General features: G+C 35.3%; 1 protein-coding gene across 1 annotated transcript in view; it reads left to right on the top strand.

Annotated features, from left to right (window-relative positions):
- The window catches only part of CACNA2D1 (calcium voltage-gated channel auxiliary subunit alpha2delta 1), a 380,220-nt gene that overhangs the window by 187,843 nt on the left and 166,439 nt on the right, over window positions 1–25,938 (top strand). The window contains exon 4 of the mRNA XM_028158049.2: window positions 9,732–9,791. Within this exon, the coding sequence (XP_028013850.2) occupies window positions 9,732–9,791 (60 nt within the window). The remainder of the gene's footprint in view (window positions 1–9,731; window positions 9,792–25,938) is intronic.

Here is a 25,938-nt window from a genome sequence, read left to right on the forward strand (position 1 = left end):
GGCTGTTTGGTATTCTTGAAAAGATAGGAGCAAAGGCTCCTGAATATGTGATCCCATAATATATTTGTCTGATTTTTTAGCTTAACTATTTGGGACCCTAGAGCCCATTATTAATAGGGTTAAGGGCTAGACTAGTTTGGGGGACTGTGTTTTTTGTGTGTTTTTTTCCCTCTCCACTGACCAAATTCTCTTCCTTCTCCACAGTGATCATTTCCTGAGTTTCTGAATCCACATTAGTACTCAACATTTAGAGAACAAGGCAACTGATTATAAATTAACTCTAGAATCCTAGAGTGGGATTATATGGATTAGCTTCGATCCCTGCCACATACCCAGCCAAATTCTACTAAATTTTAAGGATCAGGTGGGGATGAATTAACACACCAACTTTTACAAATTGAGTGGTGATGAATTAATCTAGCAATATGCTTGTCATGTAGAAAGACAACTTTTGTGGCCTCTCAAAGTGTCATTATAATGAATAATGATGATCTAGTGAACCTAGTTATAAATCTTGATAAGCTGAGAGAAAACCTTGAAAATACTTGGAAATGATTATTTCCACATTTGCACACATGTTAATTGACTGCCTGCTCTCTGCTGCATTGTGTAAGGTGCGTGAGGTGTACAGACATGAAAGAACTTCTTATACTTAAGGAACTCACATTTAATGTTTTATTGATAGATAGAGGGGGAGAGAGGGAGAGAAGAAATCCAGAGAACCAGAAAGAGTGAGGGGGAGAGAGAGACAGAAAGAGAGAGAGAGAGGAAATTGAGTACAACATAAAGGGTGTCATAATAGTGTAAGCATATGGCTCCAGTAAAGGGCAGTAGTTTATTTTTGTTACTTCCATGAAATGGTGCTTCTACTTAGAATAATGATTCTCAAAGAGTAATTAAATCCACATGTCTAATATAGCTAAAATATTCCCCTCTAGAAGAATGTTTTCAAAGTTTAATCCAAGGAAAAGGTGTACTCTATTAAACATACAGAATTCTGGGAATGACCCCAGGTATGGAATCAGAATCGTTGGGTGAATGTGGGGTTGAGTGGGTTCGTATAAAGTCCAAGTATGTTGAACAAGCTCATCTGGTAATTCTTTAGATTTGTCAAAGTGTAAAGCTGATGTGGAAATTATGTTCATTTGAACAATCTTTTATTTTATTGTTTTGTGCTGTAGAGCCAAAAATAGATAATGATAATAACCGTTTATATATTATTTACATTTGTTACCACTGAAAGGAATTTTACCATTCTTACCAGATGACATCTCCTTTACCCTGGCTTCTGTATTCCAAGAGTCTGCCAATTTATTTGGGGCTAATTACATCTCTGAAGATTAGACTTGCAGCTTTGTGATTAATTTCAAAAGCATTTCGTGAATATGGCAGATCCAGGGCTGAAATCTATATAACACGATCCAGAAACCATATTCCAAAAGACTTATTTTTCACTGGGCCACAAATAGAACAAATGATGACTGGCTTGATTTTTAGCAACTTTTATTTATATGTTTTGCATATGTTATACTCCCTTAAAACTTGCAGTGGAAGGAGAAATCGTGTTTATATTATGAGATTTTTATTTCACATAACCTGGAATGAAATAAATTGTAAGAAAATGACAGGCTATTAAAAGGAATTAATCTGTAGTCTTATATAGCACTTTATGCAGTGTGAGATTTATATGAGATTTGGATTAATACAATAAATTAATATTTTACTATTTTGATAGTTCTTCTCATATCATAATTCCAGTATTTGCAGAAGTGTTAAAATATTTGAATAGACATAAATAACAAGACTATATACTTTATTCTCCTGGGTCAGTCTATTTACAACTAATTTTAATGAATAGTAAAAATTATATATTATGTAGCTTGTTCTGTTTCTCTTAAGAAACAATAGTCAAGAAGGCAAACTCCTTTTTTTCTTCTTAATTATCTCAAAAAGATAGACTGGTGCTAAGCTATTTAATCAGGATTTTGTAGAATTTCTCAAATTATTGAAGTATATTTTTCTAAATTAAAGCAGAATTTTATTAAAAATAACCTTTGTGTCTTGGAGTAAGTTTGGGATTGCCCAGCTGGAAAAACAAAAGTGAGTTTGAAAAAAACAAGAAATTTAATGATTGTAATTATGTGCTCATGTTTTGTGTTATTAAACAAAACCAGAAAGTCTGCAAAAACATATTTTAGGCAAGCATAAGTAAAACATAAAAACAGTGTTTAGTCATCTTTGTAAGAGTGGGCTTGCTAACCCAAAGCCCCACAGTGAAAGGGGATCAAAATGTCTTTGGTCAAGTTGCCTTGCTTAAATGTTGATCTAGCATCTTTCAAACTGTACCAGTAATTCCTGTGCAGAAACAATGATAGAGAGAAAGGATAGGTAGGATTATATTTACAAATAAGGCCTGTTACTATGTTCTGATGATAAAGATGCAATAAATGCATAGTGTTTTAGTGCTAAAAAAGGGTTTTAGAGGTGGCTTCAGCTTTGTTTCCTTGCAGGTTCTTCTCTCTTCTTGGCACCTTATCTTTACTTTCAAAACCCTGACTAAATCATTTTTCAAAACTCCCTGACATTAATTGATTCTCTTGTTCAATCTAAACCATGACTTCCAATGATTATGGGTTTCTCTTTAGAAATATCAGCCCTCTCCCCCCACTAAAGCTGTTGGGGGTTTTCTTTGGCATTCAACCTACACACAACCTTGGAAAAATCAACAGTATTGACATCAGATAACATTTACATACTTAAAAAATATTTGTCAAACAATGCCAAAGAATATAGACTAATTCATTATACTGATTACTATGGGTAGATAAATTGGTTAAAGGAGATAAATAAGGTGAGCTTCAAGGTTATTTGTAATATCTTACTTTTTCCAAAATGGTTATTAAAGCAAATATAAAAAAAATAAATAAAGATGAATTCTGGGTCATGGGTTCCAGATTGTTTTTGGCTTTTCACTATTTTTCATATTTCATAATGATCTACTCTTCTTTCTCATTTTATTTATGATAAAAATAAAATAAAATTGAACTCATTTTATTGACTTATATTAAACGCACATTCCTTGAATCGCTTATGCTTTGGGACCACCATATGGGTCTTCAAGAGCTTTTTGGCTTGGCAACATACCATTAAAATATAGGGACCATTAAAATGTCTTCATTTGTTTCACTCAGATATGCATATGTTGAAGTGGTCATCAGTGATTGTAATTCTAACATAGCCTATTCTATGAAGTTACATTTGTATGATTCAAATGGAAACAAAATTTTATTAAGTTTATAATGTAGTAGATGTTTAGCATACCAAACATAAAATATATAAAGGAGTTATTATTCTTAGATGCAGAAAATGTTGAATTCATTGCCTAAAATTTCATAGTTAGTGAATGGAAGCACCAGAATTGGGAACCAGATCTGTCTGGTTTAAACGTGCATGCTCATTATACTGTACCTCCAAAATAATTTATTGTACTGAACATTTTTCTTCAAAACCTATGTCTATTATTCAACTAAATTTGCCATTTTCAATTGATATTATTAGACCATTAAATTGATTATCCTGATTTTTTTTTGCTATGTTAAGAACATTAGATAAAGATAGGCAAAATTCATTAAAATGATAAAAATTGTCAAAATAGACATAATACTATTGCTATTCCTTATAAGGTATTAATTATTTGAACATTAATCACATAACCCATGCATATTTTACTTGGATTAGTCTATTGTGAAGCTCTAATTACATATATATATATGTATACATACATACATATAATATATATATATATTGATTTCAGAGAGGAAGAAAGAGGGAAAGAGAGATAGAAACATCGAAGATAAGAGAGAATCACTGATCAGCTGCCTCCTGCACACCCCCACTGCCCACTGGGGATAGAGCCGGAAACCCAGGCATATTCCCTTGACCAGAATTGAAACCTGGGACCCTTCAGTCCTCAGGCCAACGCTCTATCCACTGAGCCAAACCGACTAGGGCTCTATTACCTCTTTATTAGGAAGAAATGTCTTGATATACACTAGCCAAAAAGATTGTTTCTTTGAGTGATATTTTTAAGTCAATTCTTGATTAACATGAATATCAACATTATTAGAGTTTAACTGAACTGGCATATGATCCCTGAAGGTTTCCTTTCAAAGATATCAAAAGAAAATTTTTAATAATTAAATATATTAGACAACTTTTTATCTTTCATCTGCAATTACCTTACAGTCTAGGAAGCAAATTACACACAGGTTTGGAAAATAGTCTCTTTCCAAGAAAAAAATATATGTAGGTATTGTTAAGGAAAAATGATAGAATTATTTCTTTATACACTGTATAATTGTAGTGCTTTGATTAGACTTTCATATCACCTGACAGAATTCAATGCTAGTGGAAGAGATAAAGACATGTCAAAAAGTGAAGGTTGCGAATGAATAGGCCTTCAAGGGAGCTGATCTTTCTCTGATCTGATAAAACGTCTCCCTTTCTCTATTTCTGTTTTTTTTTTTTTTTTTCTTTCCTGCAGATCACTGCATATCAAAAGCTTTTTCTCTGATTAGCAATAGTCTCTCAGGATTTGAGGACAGGACCTATGTAAAGAAAGTTCTAAAACTGACATACAGTTTTTTGTTCTGTTTTTGTTTCAGTCTTTGGCAATGTCTAAAAATTTGCTGGGAAATTTCCCATTAATCTGAAATAGTTCTCTACCAGTGTTTTTGGTTTTGACAGTGCTTTGTCTTCATATAATCTGTCAGTGACTAGTGACGTTAACACTTTTGATGGGTTTAATGGATACTAAGGATTGTTCTTGTGGAATGAGCAAAAGCTTTGAAGTCAGAAGGCTTAGCTTAAAGTCCTTTTGTTAAATTTATGAGTTCTAAAAAAGTCATTAATATGATTTTCTATTTTATTATGCTCAAACCAATAGGTAGATAGAGATGTATAGACATCTGTGACATTGTTTATATATTTATTGTTTTATACCCAAAGGATTTTTATATACATGTGTTGTTTCATTTATAATAAAGCCATTTAATGAATCTTTCTGGCATATCTTAATATGAGCAGAATTAAGTCTTAGTTTTCTGTCATAGTTATTTATGCTGAGCTGGGTTCTTTGTTTCTGTCTGGTGCTTGGTCTGATTTTAATGATTTATACTATTACTATGAATTAAATGAGAAAAAAAAATTATTTTTCCTGTAATAAGTTATTATTATAGACCAAACTTATATAGCCAACTATGGAAACAGGAATACTCTACCAAGCAAATGTTCACATTTTATTAGGTAGGAATTTTATCAATCTTAACACATTTGCTTGTGGCATTTAATGGTCAATCATTGGCTTTAAAAAGAAATGTCACTTGACCAGAATAGAAGTTAATTAGGGACTTAAGTGTCAGTTTTCTCTTAGTCATGACTAGCTGGTCTTTTGCCACAAGAAAGATCACCATCAGCAACTATTTGTTTTAGTCCCCAAGATAGACTATTTAAGCATCTAAAGTTCAGTGTTATGCTTTATCATGAGATTTGCTGGATTAAAACATATTTTGTTAATTTCTTTATGAACAAAGAAGGTAACAGTAGTGCATTTAACTGTATTTTCAGATTTCCAAGCTAAGGATATAAAATTTAGCAAATTTTGAGCTTCAAACAACCTTTTAAAATACACTTTTCCTTCCTTCCTTCCTTCCTTCCTTCCTTCCTTCCTTCCTTCCTTCCTTCCTTCCTTCCTTCCTTCCTTCCCCTTCCTCCCTCTTTCCCTCTCTTCCTCCTTCCCTCCCTCCTCACCTGAGGGTATTTTCATTGATTTTTTAGAGAGGGAAAGAAAGAGAGAAACATTAATCAGTTGCCTCCCATACACACCCTGACCTGGGATCAAACCCACAACCTAGGTATGCGTCCTGACCAAGAATTGAACCCACAACCTTCTAGTGTACAGACAATGCTCCAGCCAACTGAGCCACACCAGCCAGGGTCACTTTTTTTTTCATATATAACTACAGGGTGCCCCCCCCCAAAAAAAAAATGCATACACACTTTAACAGCTGATAGCTCAATTTTGAAAATGAAATGTATTTTAATAAACATTGCCTTTATAATTATTTAAAATATGTGTATCCTTTTTGGGGATACCCTATACATGTCTTTAAGTTTCTAAAACTATTTATGAATTTTGTGACAAATGGCACTTATTTTATAAAATTAGTGTTTAAAAACATATATTAGAAATAGAGCTAATTTGGACTTTCCTCCATGGAGGAGAATTATCTTATAGTTTGTTGCTATTGTTCATCCCTCTTTAATTTTTTTATAGAAATAAACTGTAATGATTACTGACATTGTGGCTAATTAAGCATGGATTATGTTTATATTATAAGCCATGTGATTCTGGATCAGATCACTTTAGTTGTACTTTCTCATGCTCTCTAGAATAACGTTGGTAGTGTTTGAGCTCCTGCCTTAAAAACTGTATTTCCTTGTGGCTGAATATCCCCCAGGGTGTTTTGTTTGTGGGGTGGGGGGAGGTAGAGAGGAAGGATCCTTCTTTTGTGCACTGTGAAAGGAAAACATCTTAATATTCTTCTCCAAGACATAAAGGCATTTTAGAGTTCTAATATTTTTTAATCTAAAAAATATTTAACTTATTTGTATTTTATACAGTATTTTCTTTAAATCCACAAAATACTTAAGTTTATTGTGTGCCCCATACATATGAATGTTCAGCTGTTAAAAATATTACCTAATATTACCTGTTAAAAATGAGGGAAGACTTACACTTTGAATTTGTCAAGAACATCACTTCATGTTTATCTTCTCATTCTGCCTTTTCTTTCTTTATCTTCCACACTGAGGTTTTCTGATAAAGAAATTGCTTCCATTTCCATTTCATTTGCTGCTGTCTTATTCACTTTTTTTTGCTACATTTCCACACTGATTTTGAGTTTCCAAAAGTAGTGTGATGAAATGTTACTGAAGGATATGCATTCTTTTAACTTTGCTGTTTAGTTATTTGTTTTTGTAGGGATAAAGACTAAAGAACCTTTTTTTGTTTACTCTCTCTGGTACAATTTCTAATGTTTACTAGCTCCTATTACATCCCATTTGTGCCTGGTGGCTGATAGCCGAAACCTTTGTCATTTAAAATTGCTGGACAATTTTCCTCTTAATTCAGCTTAGGGACTCTTAAATTGAGATCTCCCATTAGCCAATATTTTATAGTCATGGATAATACCTACATAATAGTTAGAAAAATGAACAGATTACATTAAATAGCAGGGAATAGAGGCCAACACACCAATATAAAACATTGCTCTAAAGGTTGTTTCCATTATCCGGTGTAGTCTGGACTTGCTAGGAAGAGCACACACTGAAGCATAGTTCATTGCGGAAGATTAAACACATGAACCAGTGAACCACTAGGAGATTTATACATTTACGAACCTAACCTGATAATTTACTCTTACTAAATGAGTATACTGCATTCACTTTTACTATGTAGGGTGTCCCCCTAAATGTGTACACACTTTGAATGATCATAAAGTCAGTGTTTATTAACATACAGTTCATTTTCAAAATTTAAATATATATTTTTATTGATTGCAGAGAAGAAGGAAGAGGGAGAAAGAGAAATATCAATGATGAAAGAGAATCATTGATTGGCTGCCTCCTTCACACCCCACACTGGGGATCGAGCCTGCAACTTGGGCATATGACTGGGAATCGAACCATGTCCTCCTGGTTCACAAGTCAATGCTCAACCACTGAGCAATGCTGGCCAGGCCTTTTTAACCATTTATGAGAATCTACAGAAATGAAGAAATTGTTTTTGTCAGTGCCTGTTTTCTAACTGATGACTGTCTGGTCTGGCACGGCCGATAACAGGAAGCGATGGGATCACAAACATCAATAATCATTTTATTCAGTATCTGTGCACCCTCAACTCATCAACTGTTGCCTGTTTTTGTACCGTAAACTTTATATTTTATGTATCCCCCATAAAAAGGTCTGGTGGGTAACTTTTCTGTGTTCAAAGTTTAGTGTGGCTTCACCCATCATTTCAAACCAGTTAAACCTGGAACGGAGTGAAAATTAAGTGAGTTATCAGCTGTCAAAGTCGGTCTACAGATTGTGGAACACCCTGCATTTGATGTTATATTTGTCCTGTTTCTGCCATGTGTGTTTTCTAACTATGTGTGTGTGGAAGTGGGGAGGTGCGGGGGGAGGGCAGGGGAGACCGCAGATGCACACACTAAGCTATTTTCTCACATGGACACAGAGTGCAAATAGATTATAATTACTCAGAGTTACATAGCTGTTACACATACCACTTCCTGTCTGCCAAGAACTGTGCATATAATAACTCATTTAGTCCTTTGAACAATCCATGAAACAGATTCTCACATTATTCACATAAGAAAATGGGGGGAGAAACTGAATTTTTTCCAAGGTTGCACAGCTAGTATGCAGCAGGGTTGGTATTTAAATCCAGGTAGTCTGGCTTAATCTCTGTATTCTTAATCACTAAATGTTCCTGTCTCTTGTAAAAGCTTATTACATGGAGAACATAATAGTAACACCAGGAAATACAAAGAGAAAAAAAAAAAAAAACCCTAAACACCAGAGAAGGAAAAAAAGAATCTCTCTACAAAAAGTGATTGTGACAGCTTGCTACTCCTCACAGGTTATCTCTGAAAGAACTGTTAAGAGTGTTCTTCAGCCAGGTGGACATTATCACATCGCTGTGGCTTTTGGTGAAATAACAACGGAATAGGATAGGAACAAGGTGCCTTGTACAATGCTTAGTGTATATTTAATGATTTATCAGTGTCATTTCCTTTCTGCTTATATAGAAATACTAGAGGCCTGATGCATGAAATTCGTGCAAGAGTAGGCCTTCCTTCCCCCAGCTGCCGGCACTGGCTTCCCTCTGGCACCTGGGACCCGGACTTCCCTCCAGCCGCCGACAGGCACCCGGGCTTCCCTCGCAGCCCAGCTTCATCTGGAAGGTCGTCCGGAAGGATGTCCAGTCTAATTAGCATATTATGCTTTTGTTATTATAGATATTCTATACAGAAATGTACTAACAACAACCTACCAAGATTAAACTACTCTACTGACTGAAGCTTTTTCTAAAAACTGAAATGTTAGTCTTTATAAAAATATATATATATATGTGTGTGTGTGTGTGTGTGTGTGTGTGTGTGTGTATGTTTTTTATTGATTTCAGAGAAGAAGGGGGAGGGAGAGAGAGATTGAAACATCACTGATGAGAGAGTATTATTGATCGGCTGCCTTAGGCACACCCCCTACTGGAGATCAAGGCCAGGAACTGGGTATGTGCCCTGCAGGAACGGAACCATGGCCTTCTGGTTCATAGGCTGACCTCTGAGCCACATTGCCCGGGTTGAGATGTTAGTTTTTGATAGAAAGCACTTGAAGGGGACCTTACTGCCCATGATGGCAGAGCCAATGAACGTCATGGTATTCAAGAGTAGTGTGTTACTTATATTACTAAAAAGGTAAATAAATACCTGTACTGTTTCTCAACTTCAGTAGGTTATATTACCTAAACATTTAGACTTTATGAATCATAAATAAGGAATCACTCCTGTTTTCTTGTCTTCATAATTGATTTGAAAACCCAAAGACTATATAACGATTACATATTCATGGAGTCATTTGCATTCTAAGATTTATTGTTTTCTTTTCAGCGCCTGGCTTTGGAAGCAGAGAAAGTTCAAGCAGCCCACCAGTGGCGGGAGGATTTTGCAGTAAGGACCCTCTTTTATACCAATTGCTTTGTCTTTATAGTTATGATTCCATTAATATAATTTAGTGATGAAATCTTATGGTTTATAGGACCAACATATAGCCATAGTTTATTGCTTTAAAAAAATTGCTTTTGTATAACCAGGGCCAATTAAATTATTCCAAATGTTCCTGATTATGTTCCATATTTTTTTAAAAGAAGAGTTCATTGAAATGTTCTTCCATAAGGTATTTATAAAACTAATTACAGTAAAATATAACATTCCATTACAATATCTGAATAAACTTTGTAGTTATATCAGTTGAAAAATATGTGGCATTTTAAAATTTTTAGTTTGTGAGACGCGACTTGCATATGATAATCACCTTTATAGTGGGCAATGTGATTAAAGTGAGAATAAATGTATTAAACCTCTTGAAATTTAATTTGCTCCATGTTAGCTGGAAGTTATCTTTCATCGACTCTAGCCCACTTTTAAAAATGCCAACTTATATTAACTTTTCCATGTATTTTTTTTATAAACTTATTTTGTTCTCCAAGAATCATTGTGTTAATTATACAAATAGCAGAAATTATTCTTGTAATGATTTCTATCTATCTATCTACATACCTATCATCTGTCTACCATCTATCATCTATCATCTATGTATGTATCTATCTGTCTTCTTACATCTAAGGGGCACAGTGAAAAAGTCTATCTGTAATAGTCAGTTAAAATGTCTGCTACATATTTGAACTTTTCACTTACATTGAAAATTTTTTACGTCTGATTACAGAAAAATTGTAGACAATTCATTTTGAGGATGTTAAAATAGGAACTGAGTATGAGTGACAGTTTGATTGTACTGTTCAATTGTATTTGAATATTTTGCAAACCAAAATCTCAAATTTGAAGGTTAAGAAAGTTGTGCTTCAACAGAACACTAAATCCAGGTTCAGTAATTAGCAAGTTTCCTTTGTGTTTGTATGATTATACTGTATATGAAAGGAAAATATACTCATTTATTGAACTTTTAGTCTACTAAGTGGAGACTCACTACTGTCAGTTTGATTCTTTCCGTAAATTGATCGTATTGCTTGATTTGTTTGCATCATGTAGACACTCGCTTGGTCCACAATTGTTTGACATAGGTAGGTTAAAAAAGATCAATGTGTCATCCATAATACATAGCAAAAACAATTAATGATTAAATTAAAAAAGATAACCTTTGTGTACTGAGGGCAAATTATAAACTCATCCAATGTAGATTTTACATTGTAATTGTTACTTTTTAGATAAAAGGAAACTTGAATATTTTTGTTTCTTGATTAGACAAAAATGCAGCCAAACTAATTTATCCAAATAAGTATCCTTTTGATTAACTAATCTTCAAACCCTCCCCTCCCCCCTTTAGATGGCATAGTAAAGTCTAGTGTAAAACATAATAGATGTGAAGCTGGATCATATATTCTGCCTAGGATTGCTGTAGTAAACTTGGTGCTGTTTTAGTTTAAATTACAAGTAATTCTGAGCATCCCAAAATCAAGTTTATCCAGATCAGCTTCTTTTATATATATAGATTCCATTGTTTTCAAAAAGATTTTCTTTGAATTAAAGGAATTTAATAATATTTTACATAGTCATTTATTAGTTTATGTCATTTTTAGATTTCTAAGGAACAATGTGTTAGAAAATAATTTGGCAAGTAGGGATGTAGTAATGCCTTTATAGTATTGGTGTTGTTTTATTCAATTATTATGTTACTGTTCTGTGGATATAAAGTTTTTCCCCCCAGATATATTGTGAACTTTTTGATTTCAAGCTAAATTAACACTAAATTAACATTTTTGCAATGATTTATTTCTCTTTATGGAAGTAATAGGTTAATGCCAGTGGGTGATATCCAGCATCTAGAAGGGTTCAGGAATCTGGAGAAGGCACTGTGATGTAAATTAATAAAGAGATTAAAAATATAATATAAATTTGTAATCCATGGGGGAGCCAGAGGAGGGCTTAGCTTCAGTAACCAAGTTCTCCGAATCTCTGGACCCCTAGCTCTTTATTAACACAAATTGCCCTAAAGCAAAGTAGATATACATATCAAAGGCAAGGTTTAGTATACAGTAGGCATTGCTAATTTTGGGGAATGGCCTTCAGCTGTTCAGGTGTTTGGCCAGCAGGAGGCAATAACATGTAGATTAAGATGCCCTCAGCTGTCTGGCAACCAGCAATAATATATGCAAATATTTAGGTGTGGGGAAATGCCCTTAGCTATTCCAGCAATAGGTAATATGTATTCAGCCCTGCTGAATCCCCAAGTTCCATCAACCTTTTGATGAAACTTCTTGCATTTATGACATGCTGGAATTAGCTTACAGCAATAGGTGACCATTGTAGATGTCACAAAAACTTTCAATGTGTGTTAGCTTTTCTATATGTTATTGAATTCAAACCATAATTATTTGTAAGGCACTCTATCATTTATGTATTGCTAAGAAAGAAAAAAGAAGCCAACTAAATTATGATGTACCAGCAATTTGAAGCTGTATTCTTTCTTATCAGATGTCAAAATGTGGAAAAAATTACCTTGAAATGTAACTCATATTACCTACTTTCTCATTGTCTATATCCAATGAGAATCACTGCTAGGAAAATTTATGCAAGAGGACAAATTAGTCCCATAATGACACAAAAGCCATTCCTAAATCTTATAGGGTAAAATAGAAAATAAATAGTTTACCCAGCAAATGTTAGGAGTTCTTAGCAAATGGTAGTCACAGTGTGGAGAATTCTTGAACAAATTCTGTTCTTAATTTCCCCCTAGATTACCTCACAATTTATTTAGGACATATGAACATACTGAGTGACATTAAAGGAGATTGTTAAAGGAAAAACAGATTAGGCCACTTTAGAGCCCTGTCAACTCATTTCCTGAGTTCTTCTTGAAAGACTGTGAAGGGTATTCAGGGACACGTGCCTGTCAGTTTGCACACTGAGAATTCATATTTTCCATATCTTACCATGTCAGTCATACATAACGTCTTTACAAGAGGCCTTCCCTTTGAAATACCATGGCTGATAGAACGGTCAGATAGTGGTGGTTTTGTATTTGAAGAATAGGACCTGAATAAAGATTACCTAACCTTCAGACTCAAATAAGTAAATAGTGCAAAAATAAGACACTTTCCCCCTTTTCCTTTTTGTTGTTGTTGTTGATAAACTAGATGATGCTTCAATTCATATAAAGTAAAGTTAAGCAACTCCTTCAAGGCCAATTATACAAATCAAATTAAAATTTGTGTCTGGCTATGATTGGAAATTAGAAATCATCGCCATGAAGTCTCCCCTTATTTTGTGGGAGCTCACAAAACAATTGCAGATTTTATCAATGTCTTAACTAAACACTTAAACATGTTTAATTTGAAGTTAAATGCCACCATATTTTAAAAAGTCCTTCTTTGAAACTATATAAGACTTTTATCTTTTCAGGTATTTAACTATTTGCATCAGTGCAATATTTCTTTAATGCCATCCTTCAATAATTTAACACTAAGATGATTTAGAAGGCAGAAATAATTTCCTAAGAGGTACATTAACATTTCAAAAAGAAATGTAATATTCTGATTCTTCCCTCAAGTCTAAGTAGGCCAGTTTTATTAATATTACTTAGGCAAAATGTTGATTAACTTTCCCTACTGTGTAATGTAGAGAAGTCTGATGAACAACAAGAACAAAAGGCAAAGTACTAAAATGCTGGCAAACAAGAAACAGATCATGTAATTCACACTCTCCCTCAGCTCAATTCCCAATTGAATGTACAATTGAGGAACAAAGGGCATACACTCTAAATGGATTAAGAGTTGTGCGGTCATGCATTTACAAGTTCAAACCATATTTGTAAATAAGCCATGTCTGCCAGCTGCTTTTCAGGTCTCCTTACAACATACGAGTGTTAAAGGTGACATTTCGGGTCATTTATGATGGACGAATTATTTTTTTTAAGAGCAGGTGGGAGAAGGAAAAAAGAATTTGGAAAACTAATTGCTCCACATGAAATAATTGCTGCCATTCCTACAGAACTGATCTTTCCAATTGCATTTGAAATCTCATTTGATTGTATTGCAATGGTTGGTTAACTATAACAGTCGTATTTCCAACTAAGCCTGCAATATTAATTGTACTTACACATGTATAAACATGAGGGGGGCCTAATTTGTATTTTAATAAGAAGGATCTTTATGTATGGGTTATTAGCATCAGCTTGTTACTGTGTAGGCTTAGTACAGACGTCTAGAAATTGGCCAGTAATTAAACCTTTAAGGAGCTGTTTTTAGCTTCAACTTCACAGAGAAACTAAATTAGAAGGTGAAAAATTTTCTAGTGAAATTGAATGTTATTGAGTGTCAATCAGGATACGTTAGTTCAAATTTAGCTTTAATTATATATACAGGGGTGGACAAAAGTAGGTTTACAGTTGTGAGTATGCTGAATAGAGTTAATAAAGCTATTGCAATAATCATAACCTGCTATGTCTTTCTATGCAAATAACTCTAAACCTACTCTTGCCCACCCATATGTGTGTGTGTGTGTGTGTGTACGTACGTGTGTGTGATCACTTTGCCCAAATCACATTATGAAATGTTGCTGTAAAAATAGTAATATTTAAAATTTTGTGTTTATATGAATTAAATTAATAGATACTAGTATTATGTATTTAACTATTTCATCTATCCTATTCATTCCATGGAATTGGATTATTTTTATTGATTGCAGCACAAACAGTTATAAATATGTGAGCCATAAAAACATACTTCATTCTTTTTTGTTATAATGTATAAAGATAAATGCTATTCTAAATTATAATTAGGTGTAGGTTCTAGATATGAAAGAGCTGAATTTTTAGTGATTAAATAGTGGTGGAGTAAAATAAAAGTGGGAAAACAGTATTCTGTCTTAAAGTATAAATGAATGAATTTAATAGATGGTCAAAGTGATCTATTAGTCTCAGTTTCTAACTTTGGCTGAATTGCCCTTTCCAATCAAGAACTTGCATATTTAATTAATTTATTTTCCTGCAACATTTGTATGTAGGGAAATAATCAATTTTTTTACAGCTGCTTTCTTTTAAGATTTTTTGTCAGTCTTTCCCCATTATTAAGATAGATGGAAAGGAGCCACAGTGCAAAATTGACTTACTCCCATATTGTGGGAAACCAATTTAATAGAAAAGACTCAGGCAAATTTATGGTATTTTTGTCCTTCTGTTTATTCATACTTATAAATACTCATGGTAAGAGCTTATAAAACAGCAGAGTAGAAAAAAATAAACATGGGGACTAACCCCTATCTTATTTTCTTATATTGAAAAATAGAAGAAATAAAATATTTATTCATTAATAACCTAGCCAATAATATTGTTTTCATTTTTAACATTTTCTAATGATCTTCAAGACCTTGCTATTATTTCTTACTAGAGGCCCAGTGCATGAAATTCAGGCATGGTTAGGGTCCCTAGGCCTGGCCAGCAGTACCCCACTGCCGCTGTTTGCCTGCCATGGTCCATGGCGCCCCCTGGTGGTCAGCGCATGTCATAGTGAGCGATTGAACTCCCTGTCTCCTGGTCGAACTCCAGAGGGGACACTTTGCATATTAGCGTTTTATATATATAGATAAAGCCAAGGTCACATTATAGTATAATAGAACCCCTAAAGATATACATCATGTTGATTATCCTGGGATAATGCAAACTTAGATCTAAATGAGGCTGGGTGTATTTCTTTCTCTTTTCTTGCCCCTCCTCTCGAAGGGATGGATAAATTGGAAAGGACAGGTATCTGTGACTTAGAAAGTGGAGAGATGGATGTTGAGTCTATATTTTTCAAGACTAGTCTGTTGCCTCATTAACTTGGGATTAAACTAATGAAAAACTTGCTAAGTTATTGAGAAATTCCTGGAAATGATGCCAGTATTCTAAAAAGTTTAGCCATGCATTGCACCCAGAATCATCCTCATCGATGTTTAAGTTAGAGTTAATTATTGCCATCAGCTGGTGCCAAATTACACTGTTGAAGAGAGTTTTTGAATTTAGGGATTTTATTAACTCTTTATAACTTGACTTTCATCTTATTAAAAGTACTCAAATCCTCCCACAACCACATCAGAATTACAACTAAAGTACAGAATAGCCATCATTCACAACTGCCTCAAATCTAGCTGAATCATTCAACTAGGGATTTAAAGAAGAAGTCACATGGTGACTGGTAGGAGGAGCTGGAGACACAGAATGAGCTAGTCCCATACAATCAGGAGGAATATCTCAACTGCATAGGTCTCCCCTGAGGAGCAAGGTGTCCCAGCCCCACACCAGGCCTCCCAGCCAAGGGTTCCAGAGCCAGGAAGAGAAGTCTCCATAACTCTGCCTATAAAAACCAGCTTGAATTATGGCTGAGTGAGAGAGAGGGCTGCTGGAGACCCAGGCAGTTCCTCTTAAAGAGCCCATGCAAGAACTTACTGAGACTCACTCCCTCCAAGCTGCAGCACTGGGGCAGAAGCTTGAAAGGAACCAGGGAAATATGGGGAGGAACAGCATTGTCTGGCATTAGGATGAGAGTTGATGGGTGGGAACTTCTTTCTGCCAGACAAAAGTGTTGGCAGAGTTTATTGTTCCTTTTTTGAGACCCCCTCCTCCCCTCCCCACACACACAGAGCTGGCAGGGTGGTGCCATATCTGAGTTTCCATTAACATGGTTCATCCTGTTTGCCCTTTCCTAGTGATTCTCTGAGATCTCGCCCCAAGCCATTTCCAGTGGTTTTCATACAAATGGCCCATCTGGCTTCTGCATACCCCTAACCTCTTTCTAAGGGCCCTGCACTAGTGGCAGCATAGCTTGGCCTCTGCTGGGGACCTCCACATCAAGTAACAGCCATCTGCAGATTGCTCTGTGGTCATGCCAGGTGGCCCCAGGAAGGACATAGGTGCTCTGAGCAATACTGGCCAGGCTACTCTTGCTGCTTTTAAGATTCTTTCTTTGTCTATAATCGTTTTCATTTTAATCATGATGTGTCTTGGTGTAAGTCTCTTTGGCTTCATGTTGTTTGGGACTCTATGCTTCCTGGACTTGTATGTCTATTTCCTTCACCAGGTTATGGAAGTTTTGTCATTATTTTTTTTCAAATAGTTTTTCAATTTCTTGCTCTCTTGCTTCTCCTTCTGGTATCCCCATGATGTGACTATGGGTACATTTGAAGTTGTCCCAGAGGTTCCTTACACTATTTTCATTGGGGGGAGCGGGTGATTCTTTGTTTTCTATTTGCTTTTCTGATTGGGTGTTTTTCGCTACTGATTGGATGAATTGATTCACAACATCATCTACCCTACTGTTGATTCCCTGTAAACTATTCATCATTTCGGCTAATGTATCCTTCATTTCTGACTGGTTCTGTTTTATGGTTTCCATGTCTTCTCTTATGCTGTTGAATTTTTCACTGAATCCCTTGAGCATCCCTATAACCACTGCTTGGAACTCAGTATCTGTTAGTTTCCTTGCCTCTATTTTATTTAGCTCTTTTTCTGGATATTTCTCCTGTTTTCTCATTTTGGACCTGTTTCTTTGTCTCCACATTTTGACAGCTTCCCTATGTTTGTTTCTATGTATTAGTAGCGATGCTACATCCACCAGACTTGGTAGAGTGGCCCTGTGTAGCAGGTGTCCTGTAGGGCCCAGTGGCAGAGCCTCCTCAACCTGTTTGGCTGTGTGCACTGTCCTCATGAAGTTGAGCCTTGGTTGTCACTGGAATGCCACTGGGAGGGATGGATCCCCAGACTGATAAACTGTGACTACAGCACAGCTACTGTGCAGGTGTCGACCCAGGACAGGATTCAGGGTGGCTTTAGTGTTCACTGAGTCTGCCCCTTGAGTGTGTAGCTCCTTGAAAAAAAAATCTCCAGTGACTCTTCACTTAGCATAAATGGTATACCAGCCCCTTCATGAACTGACCTTATCTTACTGTGGATGAGAAAAGGGGTTCTATGGAAACCCTCACAGGGTGATCTGATCTTAAATTCCTAAATGGCCGGTCATGGTTGGTAGTCATATCCAGTATATCACTTTTTACTAAAAGGTTTATCTTTGCCTTAAGCAAGTCCTCTCTAGTGTTTTTGGAATCTAGGTTAACACACCTTTGGAGTAAGCATAACCACCCCCAAGAGAGCTCCTAATTTGTCAAGTATCGTATAATCTAATGTCTGCTTTGCTTTCTTCCACCTCCATGTAATCTTCCTTATGTTCCCTCAATTTAAATGCACAAAAGAAGCTGCAAAACTATTATTCTCCGGAGCATTTGAGATCTTGCTCTGGCATATGTTGTCAGTTTGGTTCAAATAAACTTATAAAAATTCTCTACAGATTTGGACTTTCTTATGTTGACATTACCTTTCCTATTTTCTATTTCAACTTCTTCCCAGCAGCTATTAACACAGTCCAGAAATGCTAAGCCGAAAACAGAGTAAACTACTTGATGTTTTCCTAGGAGGATATTTTTTCCTTCATCTGCAGAACTTTTGATAAGTTTTGCATAGAATTATCTCCTCTTTCCCCCTTATTTCTTCTTGTCTTTCATTTACTCATCCAGGATTTGTTGTCTGTTTTACATGGCCTCTAATTCCCAGTATATATATTCCTATTTAAGTATGTACTCACTGTATAATTTTCCTTTATCCACTTTTTCCCAGCACTAAAACGTAAACTTCTTGGAGATAACAGCTGTAGCTAGTGCATTACTAAGAAAACTAGTCTATCATAATGCATACAGAGAGTAGCATATATGTAATTTTTCATGAAAAATAATTACTTGAGTATTTAGTTGTGTTTTTAATATAAGCATCAGTGTTAGTTTTACTGGAGAAATAATAATATTTGCTTGAACTGAACATTCTTTTCTTAATATGTAGGTCCCCAGCCATGGTTACAGAACACTGGGCTTAGAGTTATACAAATCTTTCAAATTTTGGCTTTGCTACTAATTTGCAATGAGATTTAGAAAAATAATAGTTTCTTGAATATCAATTTCTTTATCTCAAGACTGTTATCTATGTTAAAAAAATCAACCAAGTAAATTTAAAGATTGAATTGACTATAAGAAAGGGATTCATGAATTAGGAAGCATCTCATCTAGCAACTACAAGGACCCTGCTGTACAAGGACCCTCCTGGAGTTGTACAAAATGGAAGGTTTTTATATTAAGAAGCTTGGGGCAAGGGAACTATTAACAAAAGAAAAGAGGGGAGGGGAGGGGAGGGGAGGGGAGGGGAGGGGAGAGGAGAGGAGAGAGAGAGAGGAGAGGAGAGGAGAGGAGAGGAGAGGAGAGGAGAGGAGAGGAGAGGAGAGGAGAGGAGAGGAGAGGAGAGGAGAGGAGAGGAGAAGGAATATTTTTAGACCATATTTAGACTGGGACATCTTGAGAGGGTGAAGTAAGAGGATGGCAAAGGTCTTTATTATGCAGATTGGTCTTCTTTCTCTTGGGGGGATGGAGAGGGCCCAGGTGACAGATTACCTTATTGGTACTTGACCAGCAAATTCAGACTTGATTAAGATTACATTCCTGGGAGAGACTGGCAGTGCAATTAGATCAGGTATTAAATCTAGGTTTGGTATCATGGACTTTTAGCAGGAGTGCCACCATTTTGGGCCTGTGGTTTTCTCTTTAACAGCTCTGTAGGCTCCACCAGCATAATTATCTCTGTAAGATGCTCAGTAATTATTTTTCTATGTTCCTGTGAGCACTCTCTCTCTACCAAGAAAAATATTTTCTAGAAACCCCAAGATTTGACTCAGGTGTTCACAAGCAGGTTGACACAAGTCCCTGGATGGATACTCACATAGTCCATTGAGCATCTGTCAGCTCCCATGACTGTTGTGCTTTATTTGCCACCCTTCCCCCAATAGCAGAATTATATTTCTGGGTTTCCAAAGTCCCGTATCTCTTAGTCCAGTCCGGGAAGAAGTGCGGCTGGGGATGTCAGTAGAACTAAAATGAAAGCCAGTGTCCAGAATTTCTATCCCATGTTGCAGCTGGGTCCAGTTCAGTATTAGGCTAGTTGTAGTCCATTAGTTCATTGTGTGTGGAGTCCACCATGTGGATGAATGCAGGGGAGCCAAGAGTCCAGTGCAACATGCCAAGAGGAACCGAGAGAGTGAGTTCCTTTGTTTAGGGACTGAAATATCCCAAATTTCACACTCTTGCAATGCCCATGCCTATTCTGACCAATGACCTGTTCCCAGGTGTGACTGACAGACAGCACCTTTCTGACATGACCCCACCTTTACTGAGCATGCATCTGTCTTACACCCTGTCCAATCCCTTCCCCCAGCAAGAATAGACCCCTGCCTCCCTGGAGAGTGTAAAGCTTTAGCTTTCTGGCAAAGCTGCCCAAATGACATGCCCATCATATTTGGCCTTCCCCTTTGCCCCTTCTCTATTATTAATAACTAGATTAATTACAATAGTATCAGCTGCACCATTATATCTTCCCACCAACAATGTGTAAGTGTTCCAAATTTTTCATATTCTTGCCAACACTTGTCTAGTTGAAAGACTTAAACATAAGATATGAAGCTGTAAAACTCCTAGACTAAAACAGGAAAAGCTTTATGACATTGTTCTTGGCAATGGTTCTATGGATATGACACCAAAATCACAGGCAACAAAAACAAAAATAAACAAGTGAGAGTATGCAAAACTAAAATGCTTCTGCACAGTAAAGCAAGCAATCAACAGAGTGAAAGACAACCTACAGAACTGGAGAAAATATTTAAATGCCATATAACCAATAAGGAGCAAGAGGGCATGTATGGCAGTGGGGTGGGGGGGCAGAGGGAGGGATATGGACACATGTAATACCTTAATCAATAAAAGAATTAAAAAAATAAAAATAAAAAATATATTAAAAAAACACACCCAGTAACGAAAATACCAACCCTATAGGTTTTAAATCATAGGGCTTTGAAGCTAGTTCTCATATTCCATGTGTCACAAAGTTCCTAAGGAAATCAGCTCATTCATTATTTATAAAGTACTTCTGTCAGTGAGGGCAGTAACACCTTTGTCTGAGAGAGTTTAAGGAGACTTATTTCTTGCCTTATTCTCATCTCCCCAATGTCCCCATGAACGCTTGTCCGTGTATTTCTCCTTTTTTAGGAAATAATCCATTGACCTTCAGCAAATGAATGCATTAAACAGATTCCTGATAATTTTCCAACTCCTAACCTATGTTGCCATAGGCCAGGTTAAGCCTGGAAGACCCTGTTGCTACATATATTCATATTCCCAAAGAGCAGTTAGAAATTAAATGAGATAGTTTATGTAAATATGCCTAGCATTTTGGAAGTTCTCCAAAAATGATAATTTTAATAGAGGAGGCAAACATGCTGTTTCCCTTCTGAAACATTTTTTTAAAGATACACAAGGCAAGTGACTGTGAAATGTTAAATAAAAAGGATAATATGGAATTAAAACATCCATTTGATCAGTTCTGTTCTTGCTCTGAGCAAAACAAACAAACAAACAAATAAACAAACAAACAAATAAATATTTAGCACAGTGATTTTAAGCTTGTAAAATATCCTGAAAACATTTCTGCACTCATAGTGTTTGTGTGAGTGTTTGAATCTCATTACCTTACAGCTCACGATTGGTAAAATCTAATACATTTTACATTTCTGCACTTTTATTTGAAATTCTCAAGAGTTTTTGTGTTCTGAGCATTTTTGTTTTGAAATAAAGAGCATTAGTTACACTCTGAATAGATTACAAAATCCAACTTGCAATATATCTATAATATATATTTGATGGTTCCAGGCTAACTTCTTTTTCATCATCCTTGTGATGAGTGAAAATGACTAAATCATATATCCAAGATGACTTCAGCCTACTTCTTTGGCTGGAAGGGAAACAAACCGAACTGCCAGAGAATATCAATGTTTCTGTTATTTTATTATGATGGATGTTAATCCTGAGGCTTCCCAGAAGTTTCTCTAGTTTTTACAGGATCCTCTCTGAAATTCTGATTCATAAAGTTAACTCATTAATTTAATAACCTAGATTTTTAATTTAAACGATTCTTCTATCTCACAGGCTTTTAACTCTAAATTCTGAATCATAATTAGTTACTAGTTTGCAAGGGAGAATGGTGGAAAACATGAATCATTTTATGCCACAAATGGATAATCACATTGTATGCCATTTTCATCAAACTCTATTTTCTTATTTGAATGCACATAGAAGAATAAGCACCAACAGGATGTTGGGAACTGTAGAACATTGGATTCTCTGGCATGGCACTCTTTATGGCCCACTTGCATTGTTTCCTTTCTTAGTACTCTCAAATGTCAAGGGTATTTCATTGATGATTGTAAATTGTCTTGAGTCATACTATGTGACTCACAGCAAAAAAGCAGCAATGACAAGAAAAGCCAAGGTCTCTCTACAGAAGCACTGCTAGGCCATGTTGGAAGCTTTGTGAATTTAGATTGAAGATGGCAATTGCACTATAATTCATAGCTCTGCCTGAAAGTGCCAAGGAGCCGTATCTCTCAACAGTTTTGAAATTCTTCAGATGTAAAATTCAAGGTTACTGTTGAGCAAATTAAATTAATCAAAATACTTTGATTTCAAAGGGTATTAGGTATCTATTTTGTAGTTTGATAGGAAGTCTACTTAATCATGTTAATGCTAGGCAAATTGGTAATGTGAAAACAGGAAAATGTAAGCAACTTTCACCTGTAGATAATAAGTTTATAAATAGAGGTCTTTGTGAAAAAGACTAAGCACATTTTCATGAAAAAGAGAAGTTGCTCAGCTTCCCATTTCATTTTCCTTCTGCATCCTGTTTATAAAAGGAAGAAAAAAGGAAGAAAAACATTGCAAATGATTAATGCTGATTAATAGCTTAGTTATTAGCTGTTACTTGAGATTGTACAGATGAATCTTTCCTTTTGGGGGGAGAAATATTAGTTTATGATTTTACTAAAAAGAGAGTCTTTTCCCCAATTACTTAGATACATTTTAAGAGATGCAGAGCATGTAAATGTAAAGAAAATATGTAATTTTCTTTTATTAAAAAAGTCGGGGCCCTAGCGTTTGGCTCAGTGCTTGGAGTGTGGGCCTAGGACTGAAGGGTCCCAGATTTGATTCTGGTCAAGGGCACATACATTGGTTGCAGGCTCCATGCCTGGCTCTGGTCTGGGTGCTTGCTGGAGGGAGACCACCAATCCATGTGTCTCACATTGATGTTTCTTTCTATCAGTCTCCTCCTCTCCCTTCCACTCTGTCCTGAAATCAATGGGAAAAATATCCTCCGGTGAGAATTAACAACAACAACAAAAAAGCTGGGTAGTCATTTCCTCTGGATAAATTATTAGGGATTATAGAGTGAAAGTTGATTACACAGAAAAATCAAGAAAACTGATTTCTGAGTTGCTTGCTGATAAATTTCCCAGCTTCTCCCTGGAAAAGACTGACATGTGTCAGGAGTTTAACTTGAACTGTTGTCTGCTGGCCTGTAGCTCTCTTTATGTCATGCAATTTGATGACAAAGGGCTACCTGCTGGGATACCCTATCCAAAAGTAAAGAGAAGTCAACAAAACAAGTAATTAAATAGGTGTTATTTGCACTGATTGTCCCTAAATTTAAAAACAATGTTTATTGAATTAAAGCAAAAGTGGGGACAGTTGATTGCATAGTGTGCCAACATATTTTATGTAAATTTATTTTTTTAAATCATGCCTTTAACTAATTTGTAATTACATTTTGGTGTGGATTTAATATTCTAAATTTTACATATTACCAATATGTCTTTAATTATATAAAAATTAATTTGTAGTTTTAAACCGTTGGGTTTTTTTTAGTAAATTTCATGTCCCAAAAATTGTTTGAGGATCAAATAAAATACCTAATGAACATTGATAGTATCTAAGCAAACATACCATGCTGAATATATTTATCCAAATAGTATTTTGCTAATGTACTGGAGTGTGCTTCTTGACTTTTAGCTCTCTATCTTGGCTGCCCTCTAGTGAAATACAGACCAATCTGGAGAAACTTCTTGCTTTGATTTCCTTTTGCTAACTGCAAAAAATAGCATTTCAGAACCTCACCAGGAAGGAACATTGTGATTCAGAAGTTGAGAGGTTTGGGATTTAGTGTTTCCATACTATGGATGCTTCTAGTGTTTATCATCATATTTATTAAATATTCACAATTTAAAAATATGTAGTATACTAATTTAATGTTACTAAATAAACATAGGGTATTCATTTCCTCTGGAGGAAATTATGTATGCTGTGGTGTTAGATAGACTTAGATTCAAATTCTATTTTGCTGTTCCCTATGTAACTTTGAGAAATTGGCATACCTTCCTGGACCTTTGTTTCCTCACCTATAAACTGTAATAATACACATCTCCTTAATATTTGAGGTGAGCAATTCATGAGGTAGTATGTTTCTATAATAAATTATCAATAAATGGATATTATTCTCATTATTATTGTTCATATCTTGTTTCACAAATGATGGCTCTACAAAGATCAAGTTCAGTGCAATTCTTTTCAATATTTGTGTGAGCATATACACTGAGTAGCCAGATTATTATGATCTCTGAACTCATAATAATCTGGCCACTCAGTGTATATCCTATATAATAAAAAGCTAATATGCAAATTGTCCCCTCGACCAGGAGTTCGACCAGCAGGCAGGCCGGCCAACCGCCCATGTCCCCTCCCGTGGCCAAGCTGGAATTCATGCACCGGGCCTCTAATGTATATATATACTGAGTGGCCAGATTATTATATGTTCAGAGATCATAATAATCTGGCCACTCAGTGTATATGTTTTATGTACATGCTATATCGTTCTTTTCTCCACTGAGAAGAAAAATGGGTGCTGGTAATCTTAGGTTCTCTGTTCTCTTTACACTACAAAACAAACACATTTCTTAAGAATTTCACTTAAAGTTTGTTTTAAAAATATAAAGAAATCTTAAAGAATGGTATTAGACTATTTCTATTTTGTGTGTGTATAAATATACTCATCAGTTATGGAGGTTTATACTGTATATCCACAGAGAGAGAGAGAGAGAGAGAGAGAGAGAGAGAGAGAGAGAGGCTGTTTGAAGAATCCTTTTGTGTTTGCTAAGAAAATATTTTGAAGACCATATCCTTCAAGCTTTGGTTATAGGAAGAAGTTTCTCTCTCAAAGCAAAAGTCTTATTTATTCTTTTATTAGACAAGGAGAATAATGCTACGGCCATGATTTCCTTCTCTCACAGTCTGTCAGGAAGCTCAGGGCTGAATTTGCAATGCTTAAACACATAATTGCAGGTTCTTAACATATATCCTTTTTCTCCTGATAAGGTTTTTAAATAATTATTATACTTGAAATATTTATTTTAACTGAGTTCTTTAATACATGTTTTGTAGTTTCCTCTAAGAATGGAATCATTTTCTTAAAACAATGATGCTTATATGGAGCTTTAAAATCTCCATCAGAGCTTTTCAAATACAACATTTTGATATCCCTACACACAATCCAGTAACAAATCAGTGGATGACCATACAAACATTGGTGAAAGCTGTGGTTAAAAGTTTTAAGTCATTGGAATTTGTAAAACTGATGTTTGTCACAAATAAATATATATTATACACATAGAGATCCAGCGACCTATGAACACCCTTTTACATAATTTGTAAGATTTAGATACAACTATAGATCTGAGAGTTATTTAAACAGGATTGAAAAAAATAAGTTAAAATAAGCAACTTGCAATTGAGCAATTGTCTGAAACATATAAAAATTTGAGTTTAAGTCTTTAGTTACTAACCTAACTTATAGGAAACAAAACCTACGAAACAAATCTATATTTATTGTATTAATTCTGTGTAATTCATCACATAGTTCTCCAGCCTACTTTATTTTGTTTATACATGACTAGTTTGACTTTAGAAATTATAAGGACCCAGAATTTTTATGGAGGATAGTTCTAAGTCCTTTTTATGAATTCCTGGGAAACTAGACTTCCTCATCATGGAATCAACAACAAAGTAACTGGTTGCAACAGGAAGAATTTGGCTTACTTATTCCTTAAAGCACTTGGTTTGCTAGTTCTACAGTGTC

The sequence above is a fragment of the Eptesicus fuscus genome, chromosome 14 (assembly GCF_027574615.1).
Source record: "Eptesicus fuscus isolate TK198812 chromosome 14, DD_ASM_mEF_20220401, whole genome shotgun sequence".
NCBI lineage: Eukaryota > Metazoa > Chordata > Mammalia > Chiroptera > Vespertilionidae > Eptesicus > Eptesicus fuscus.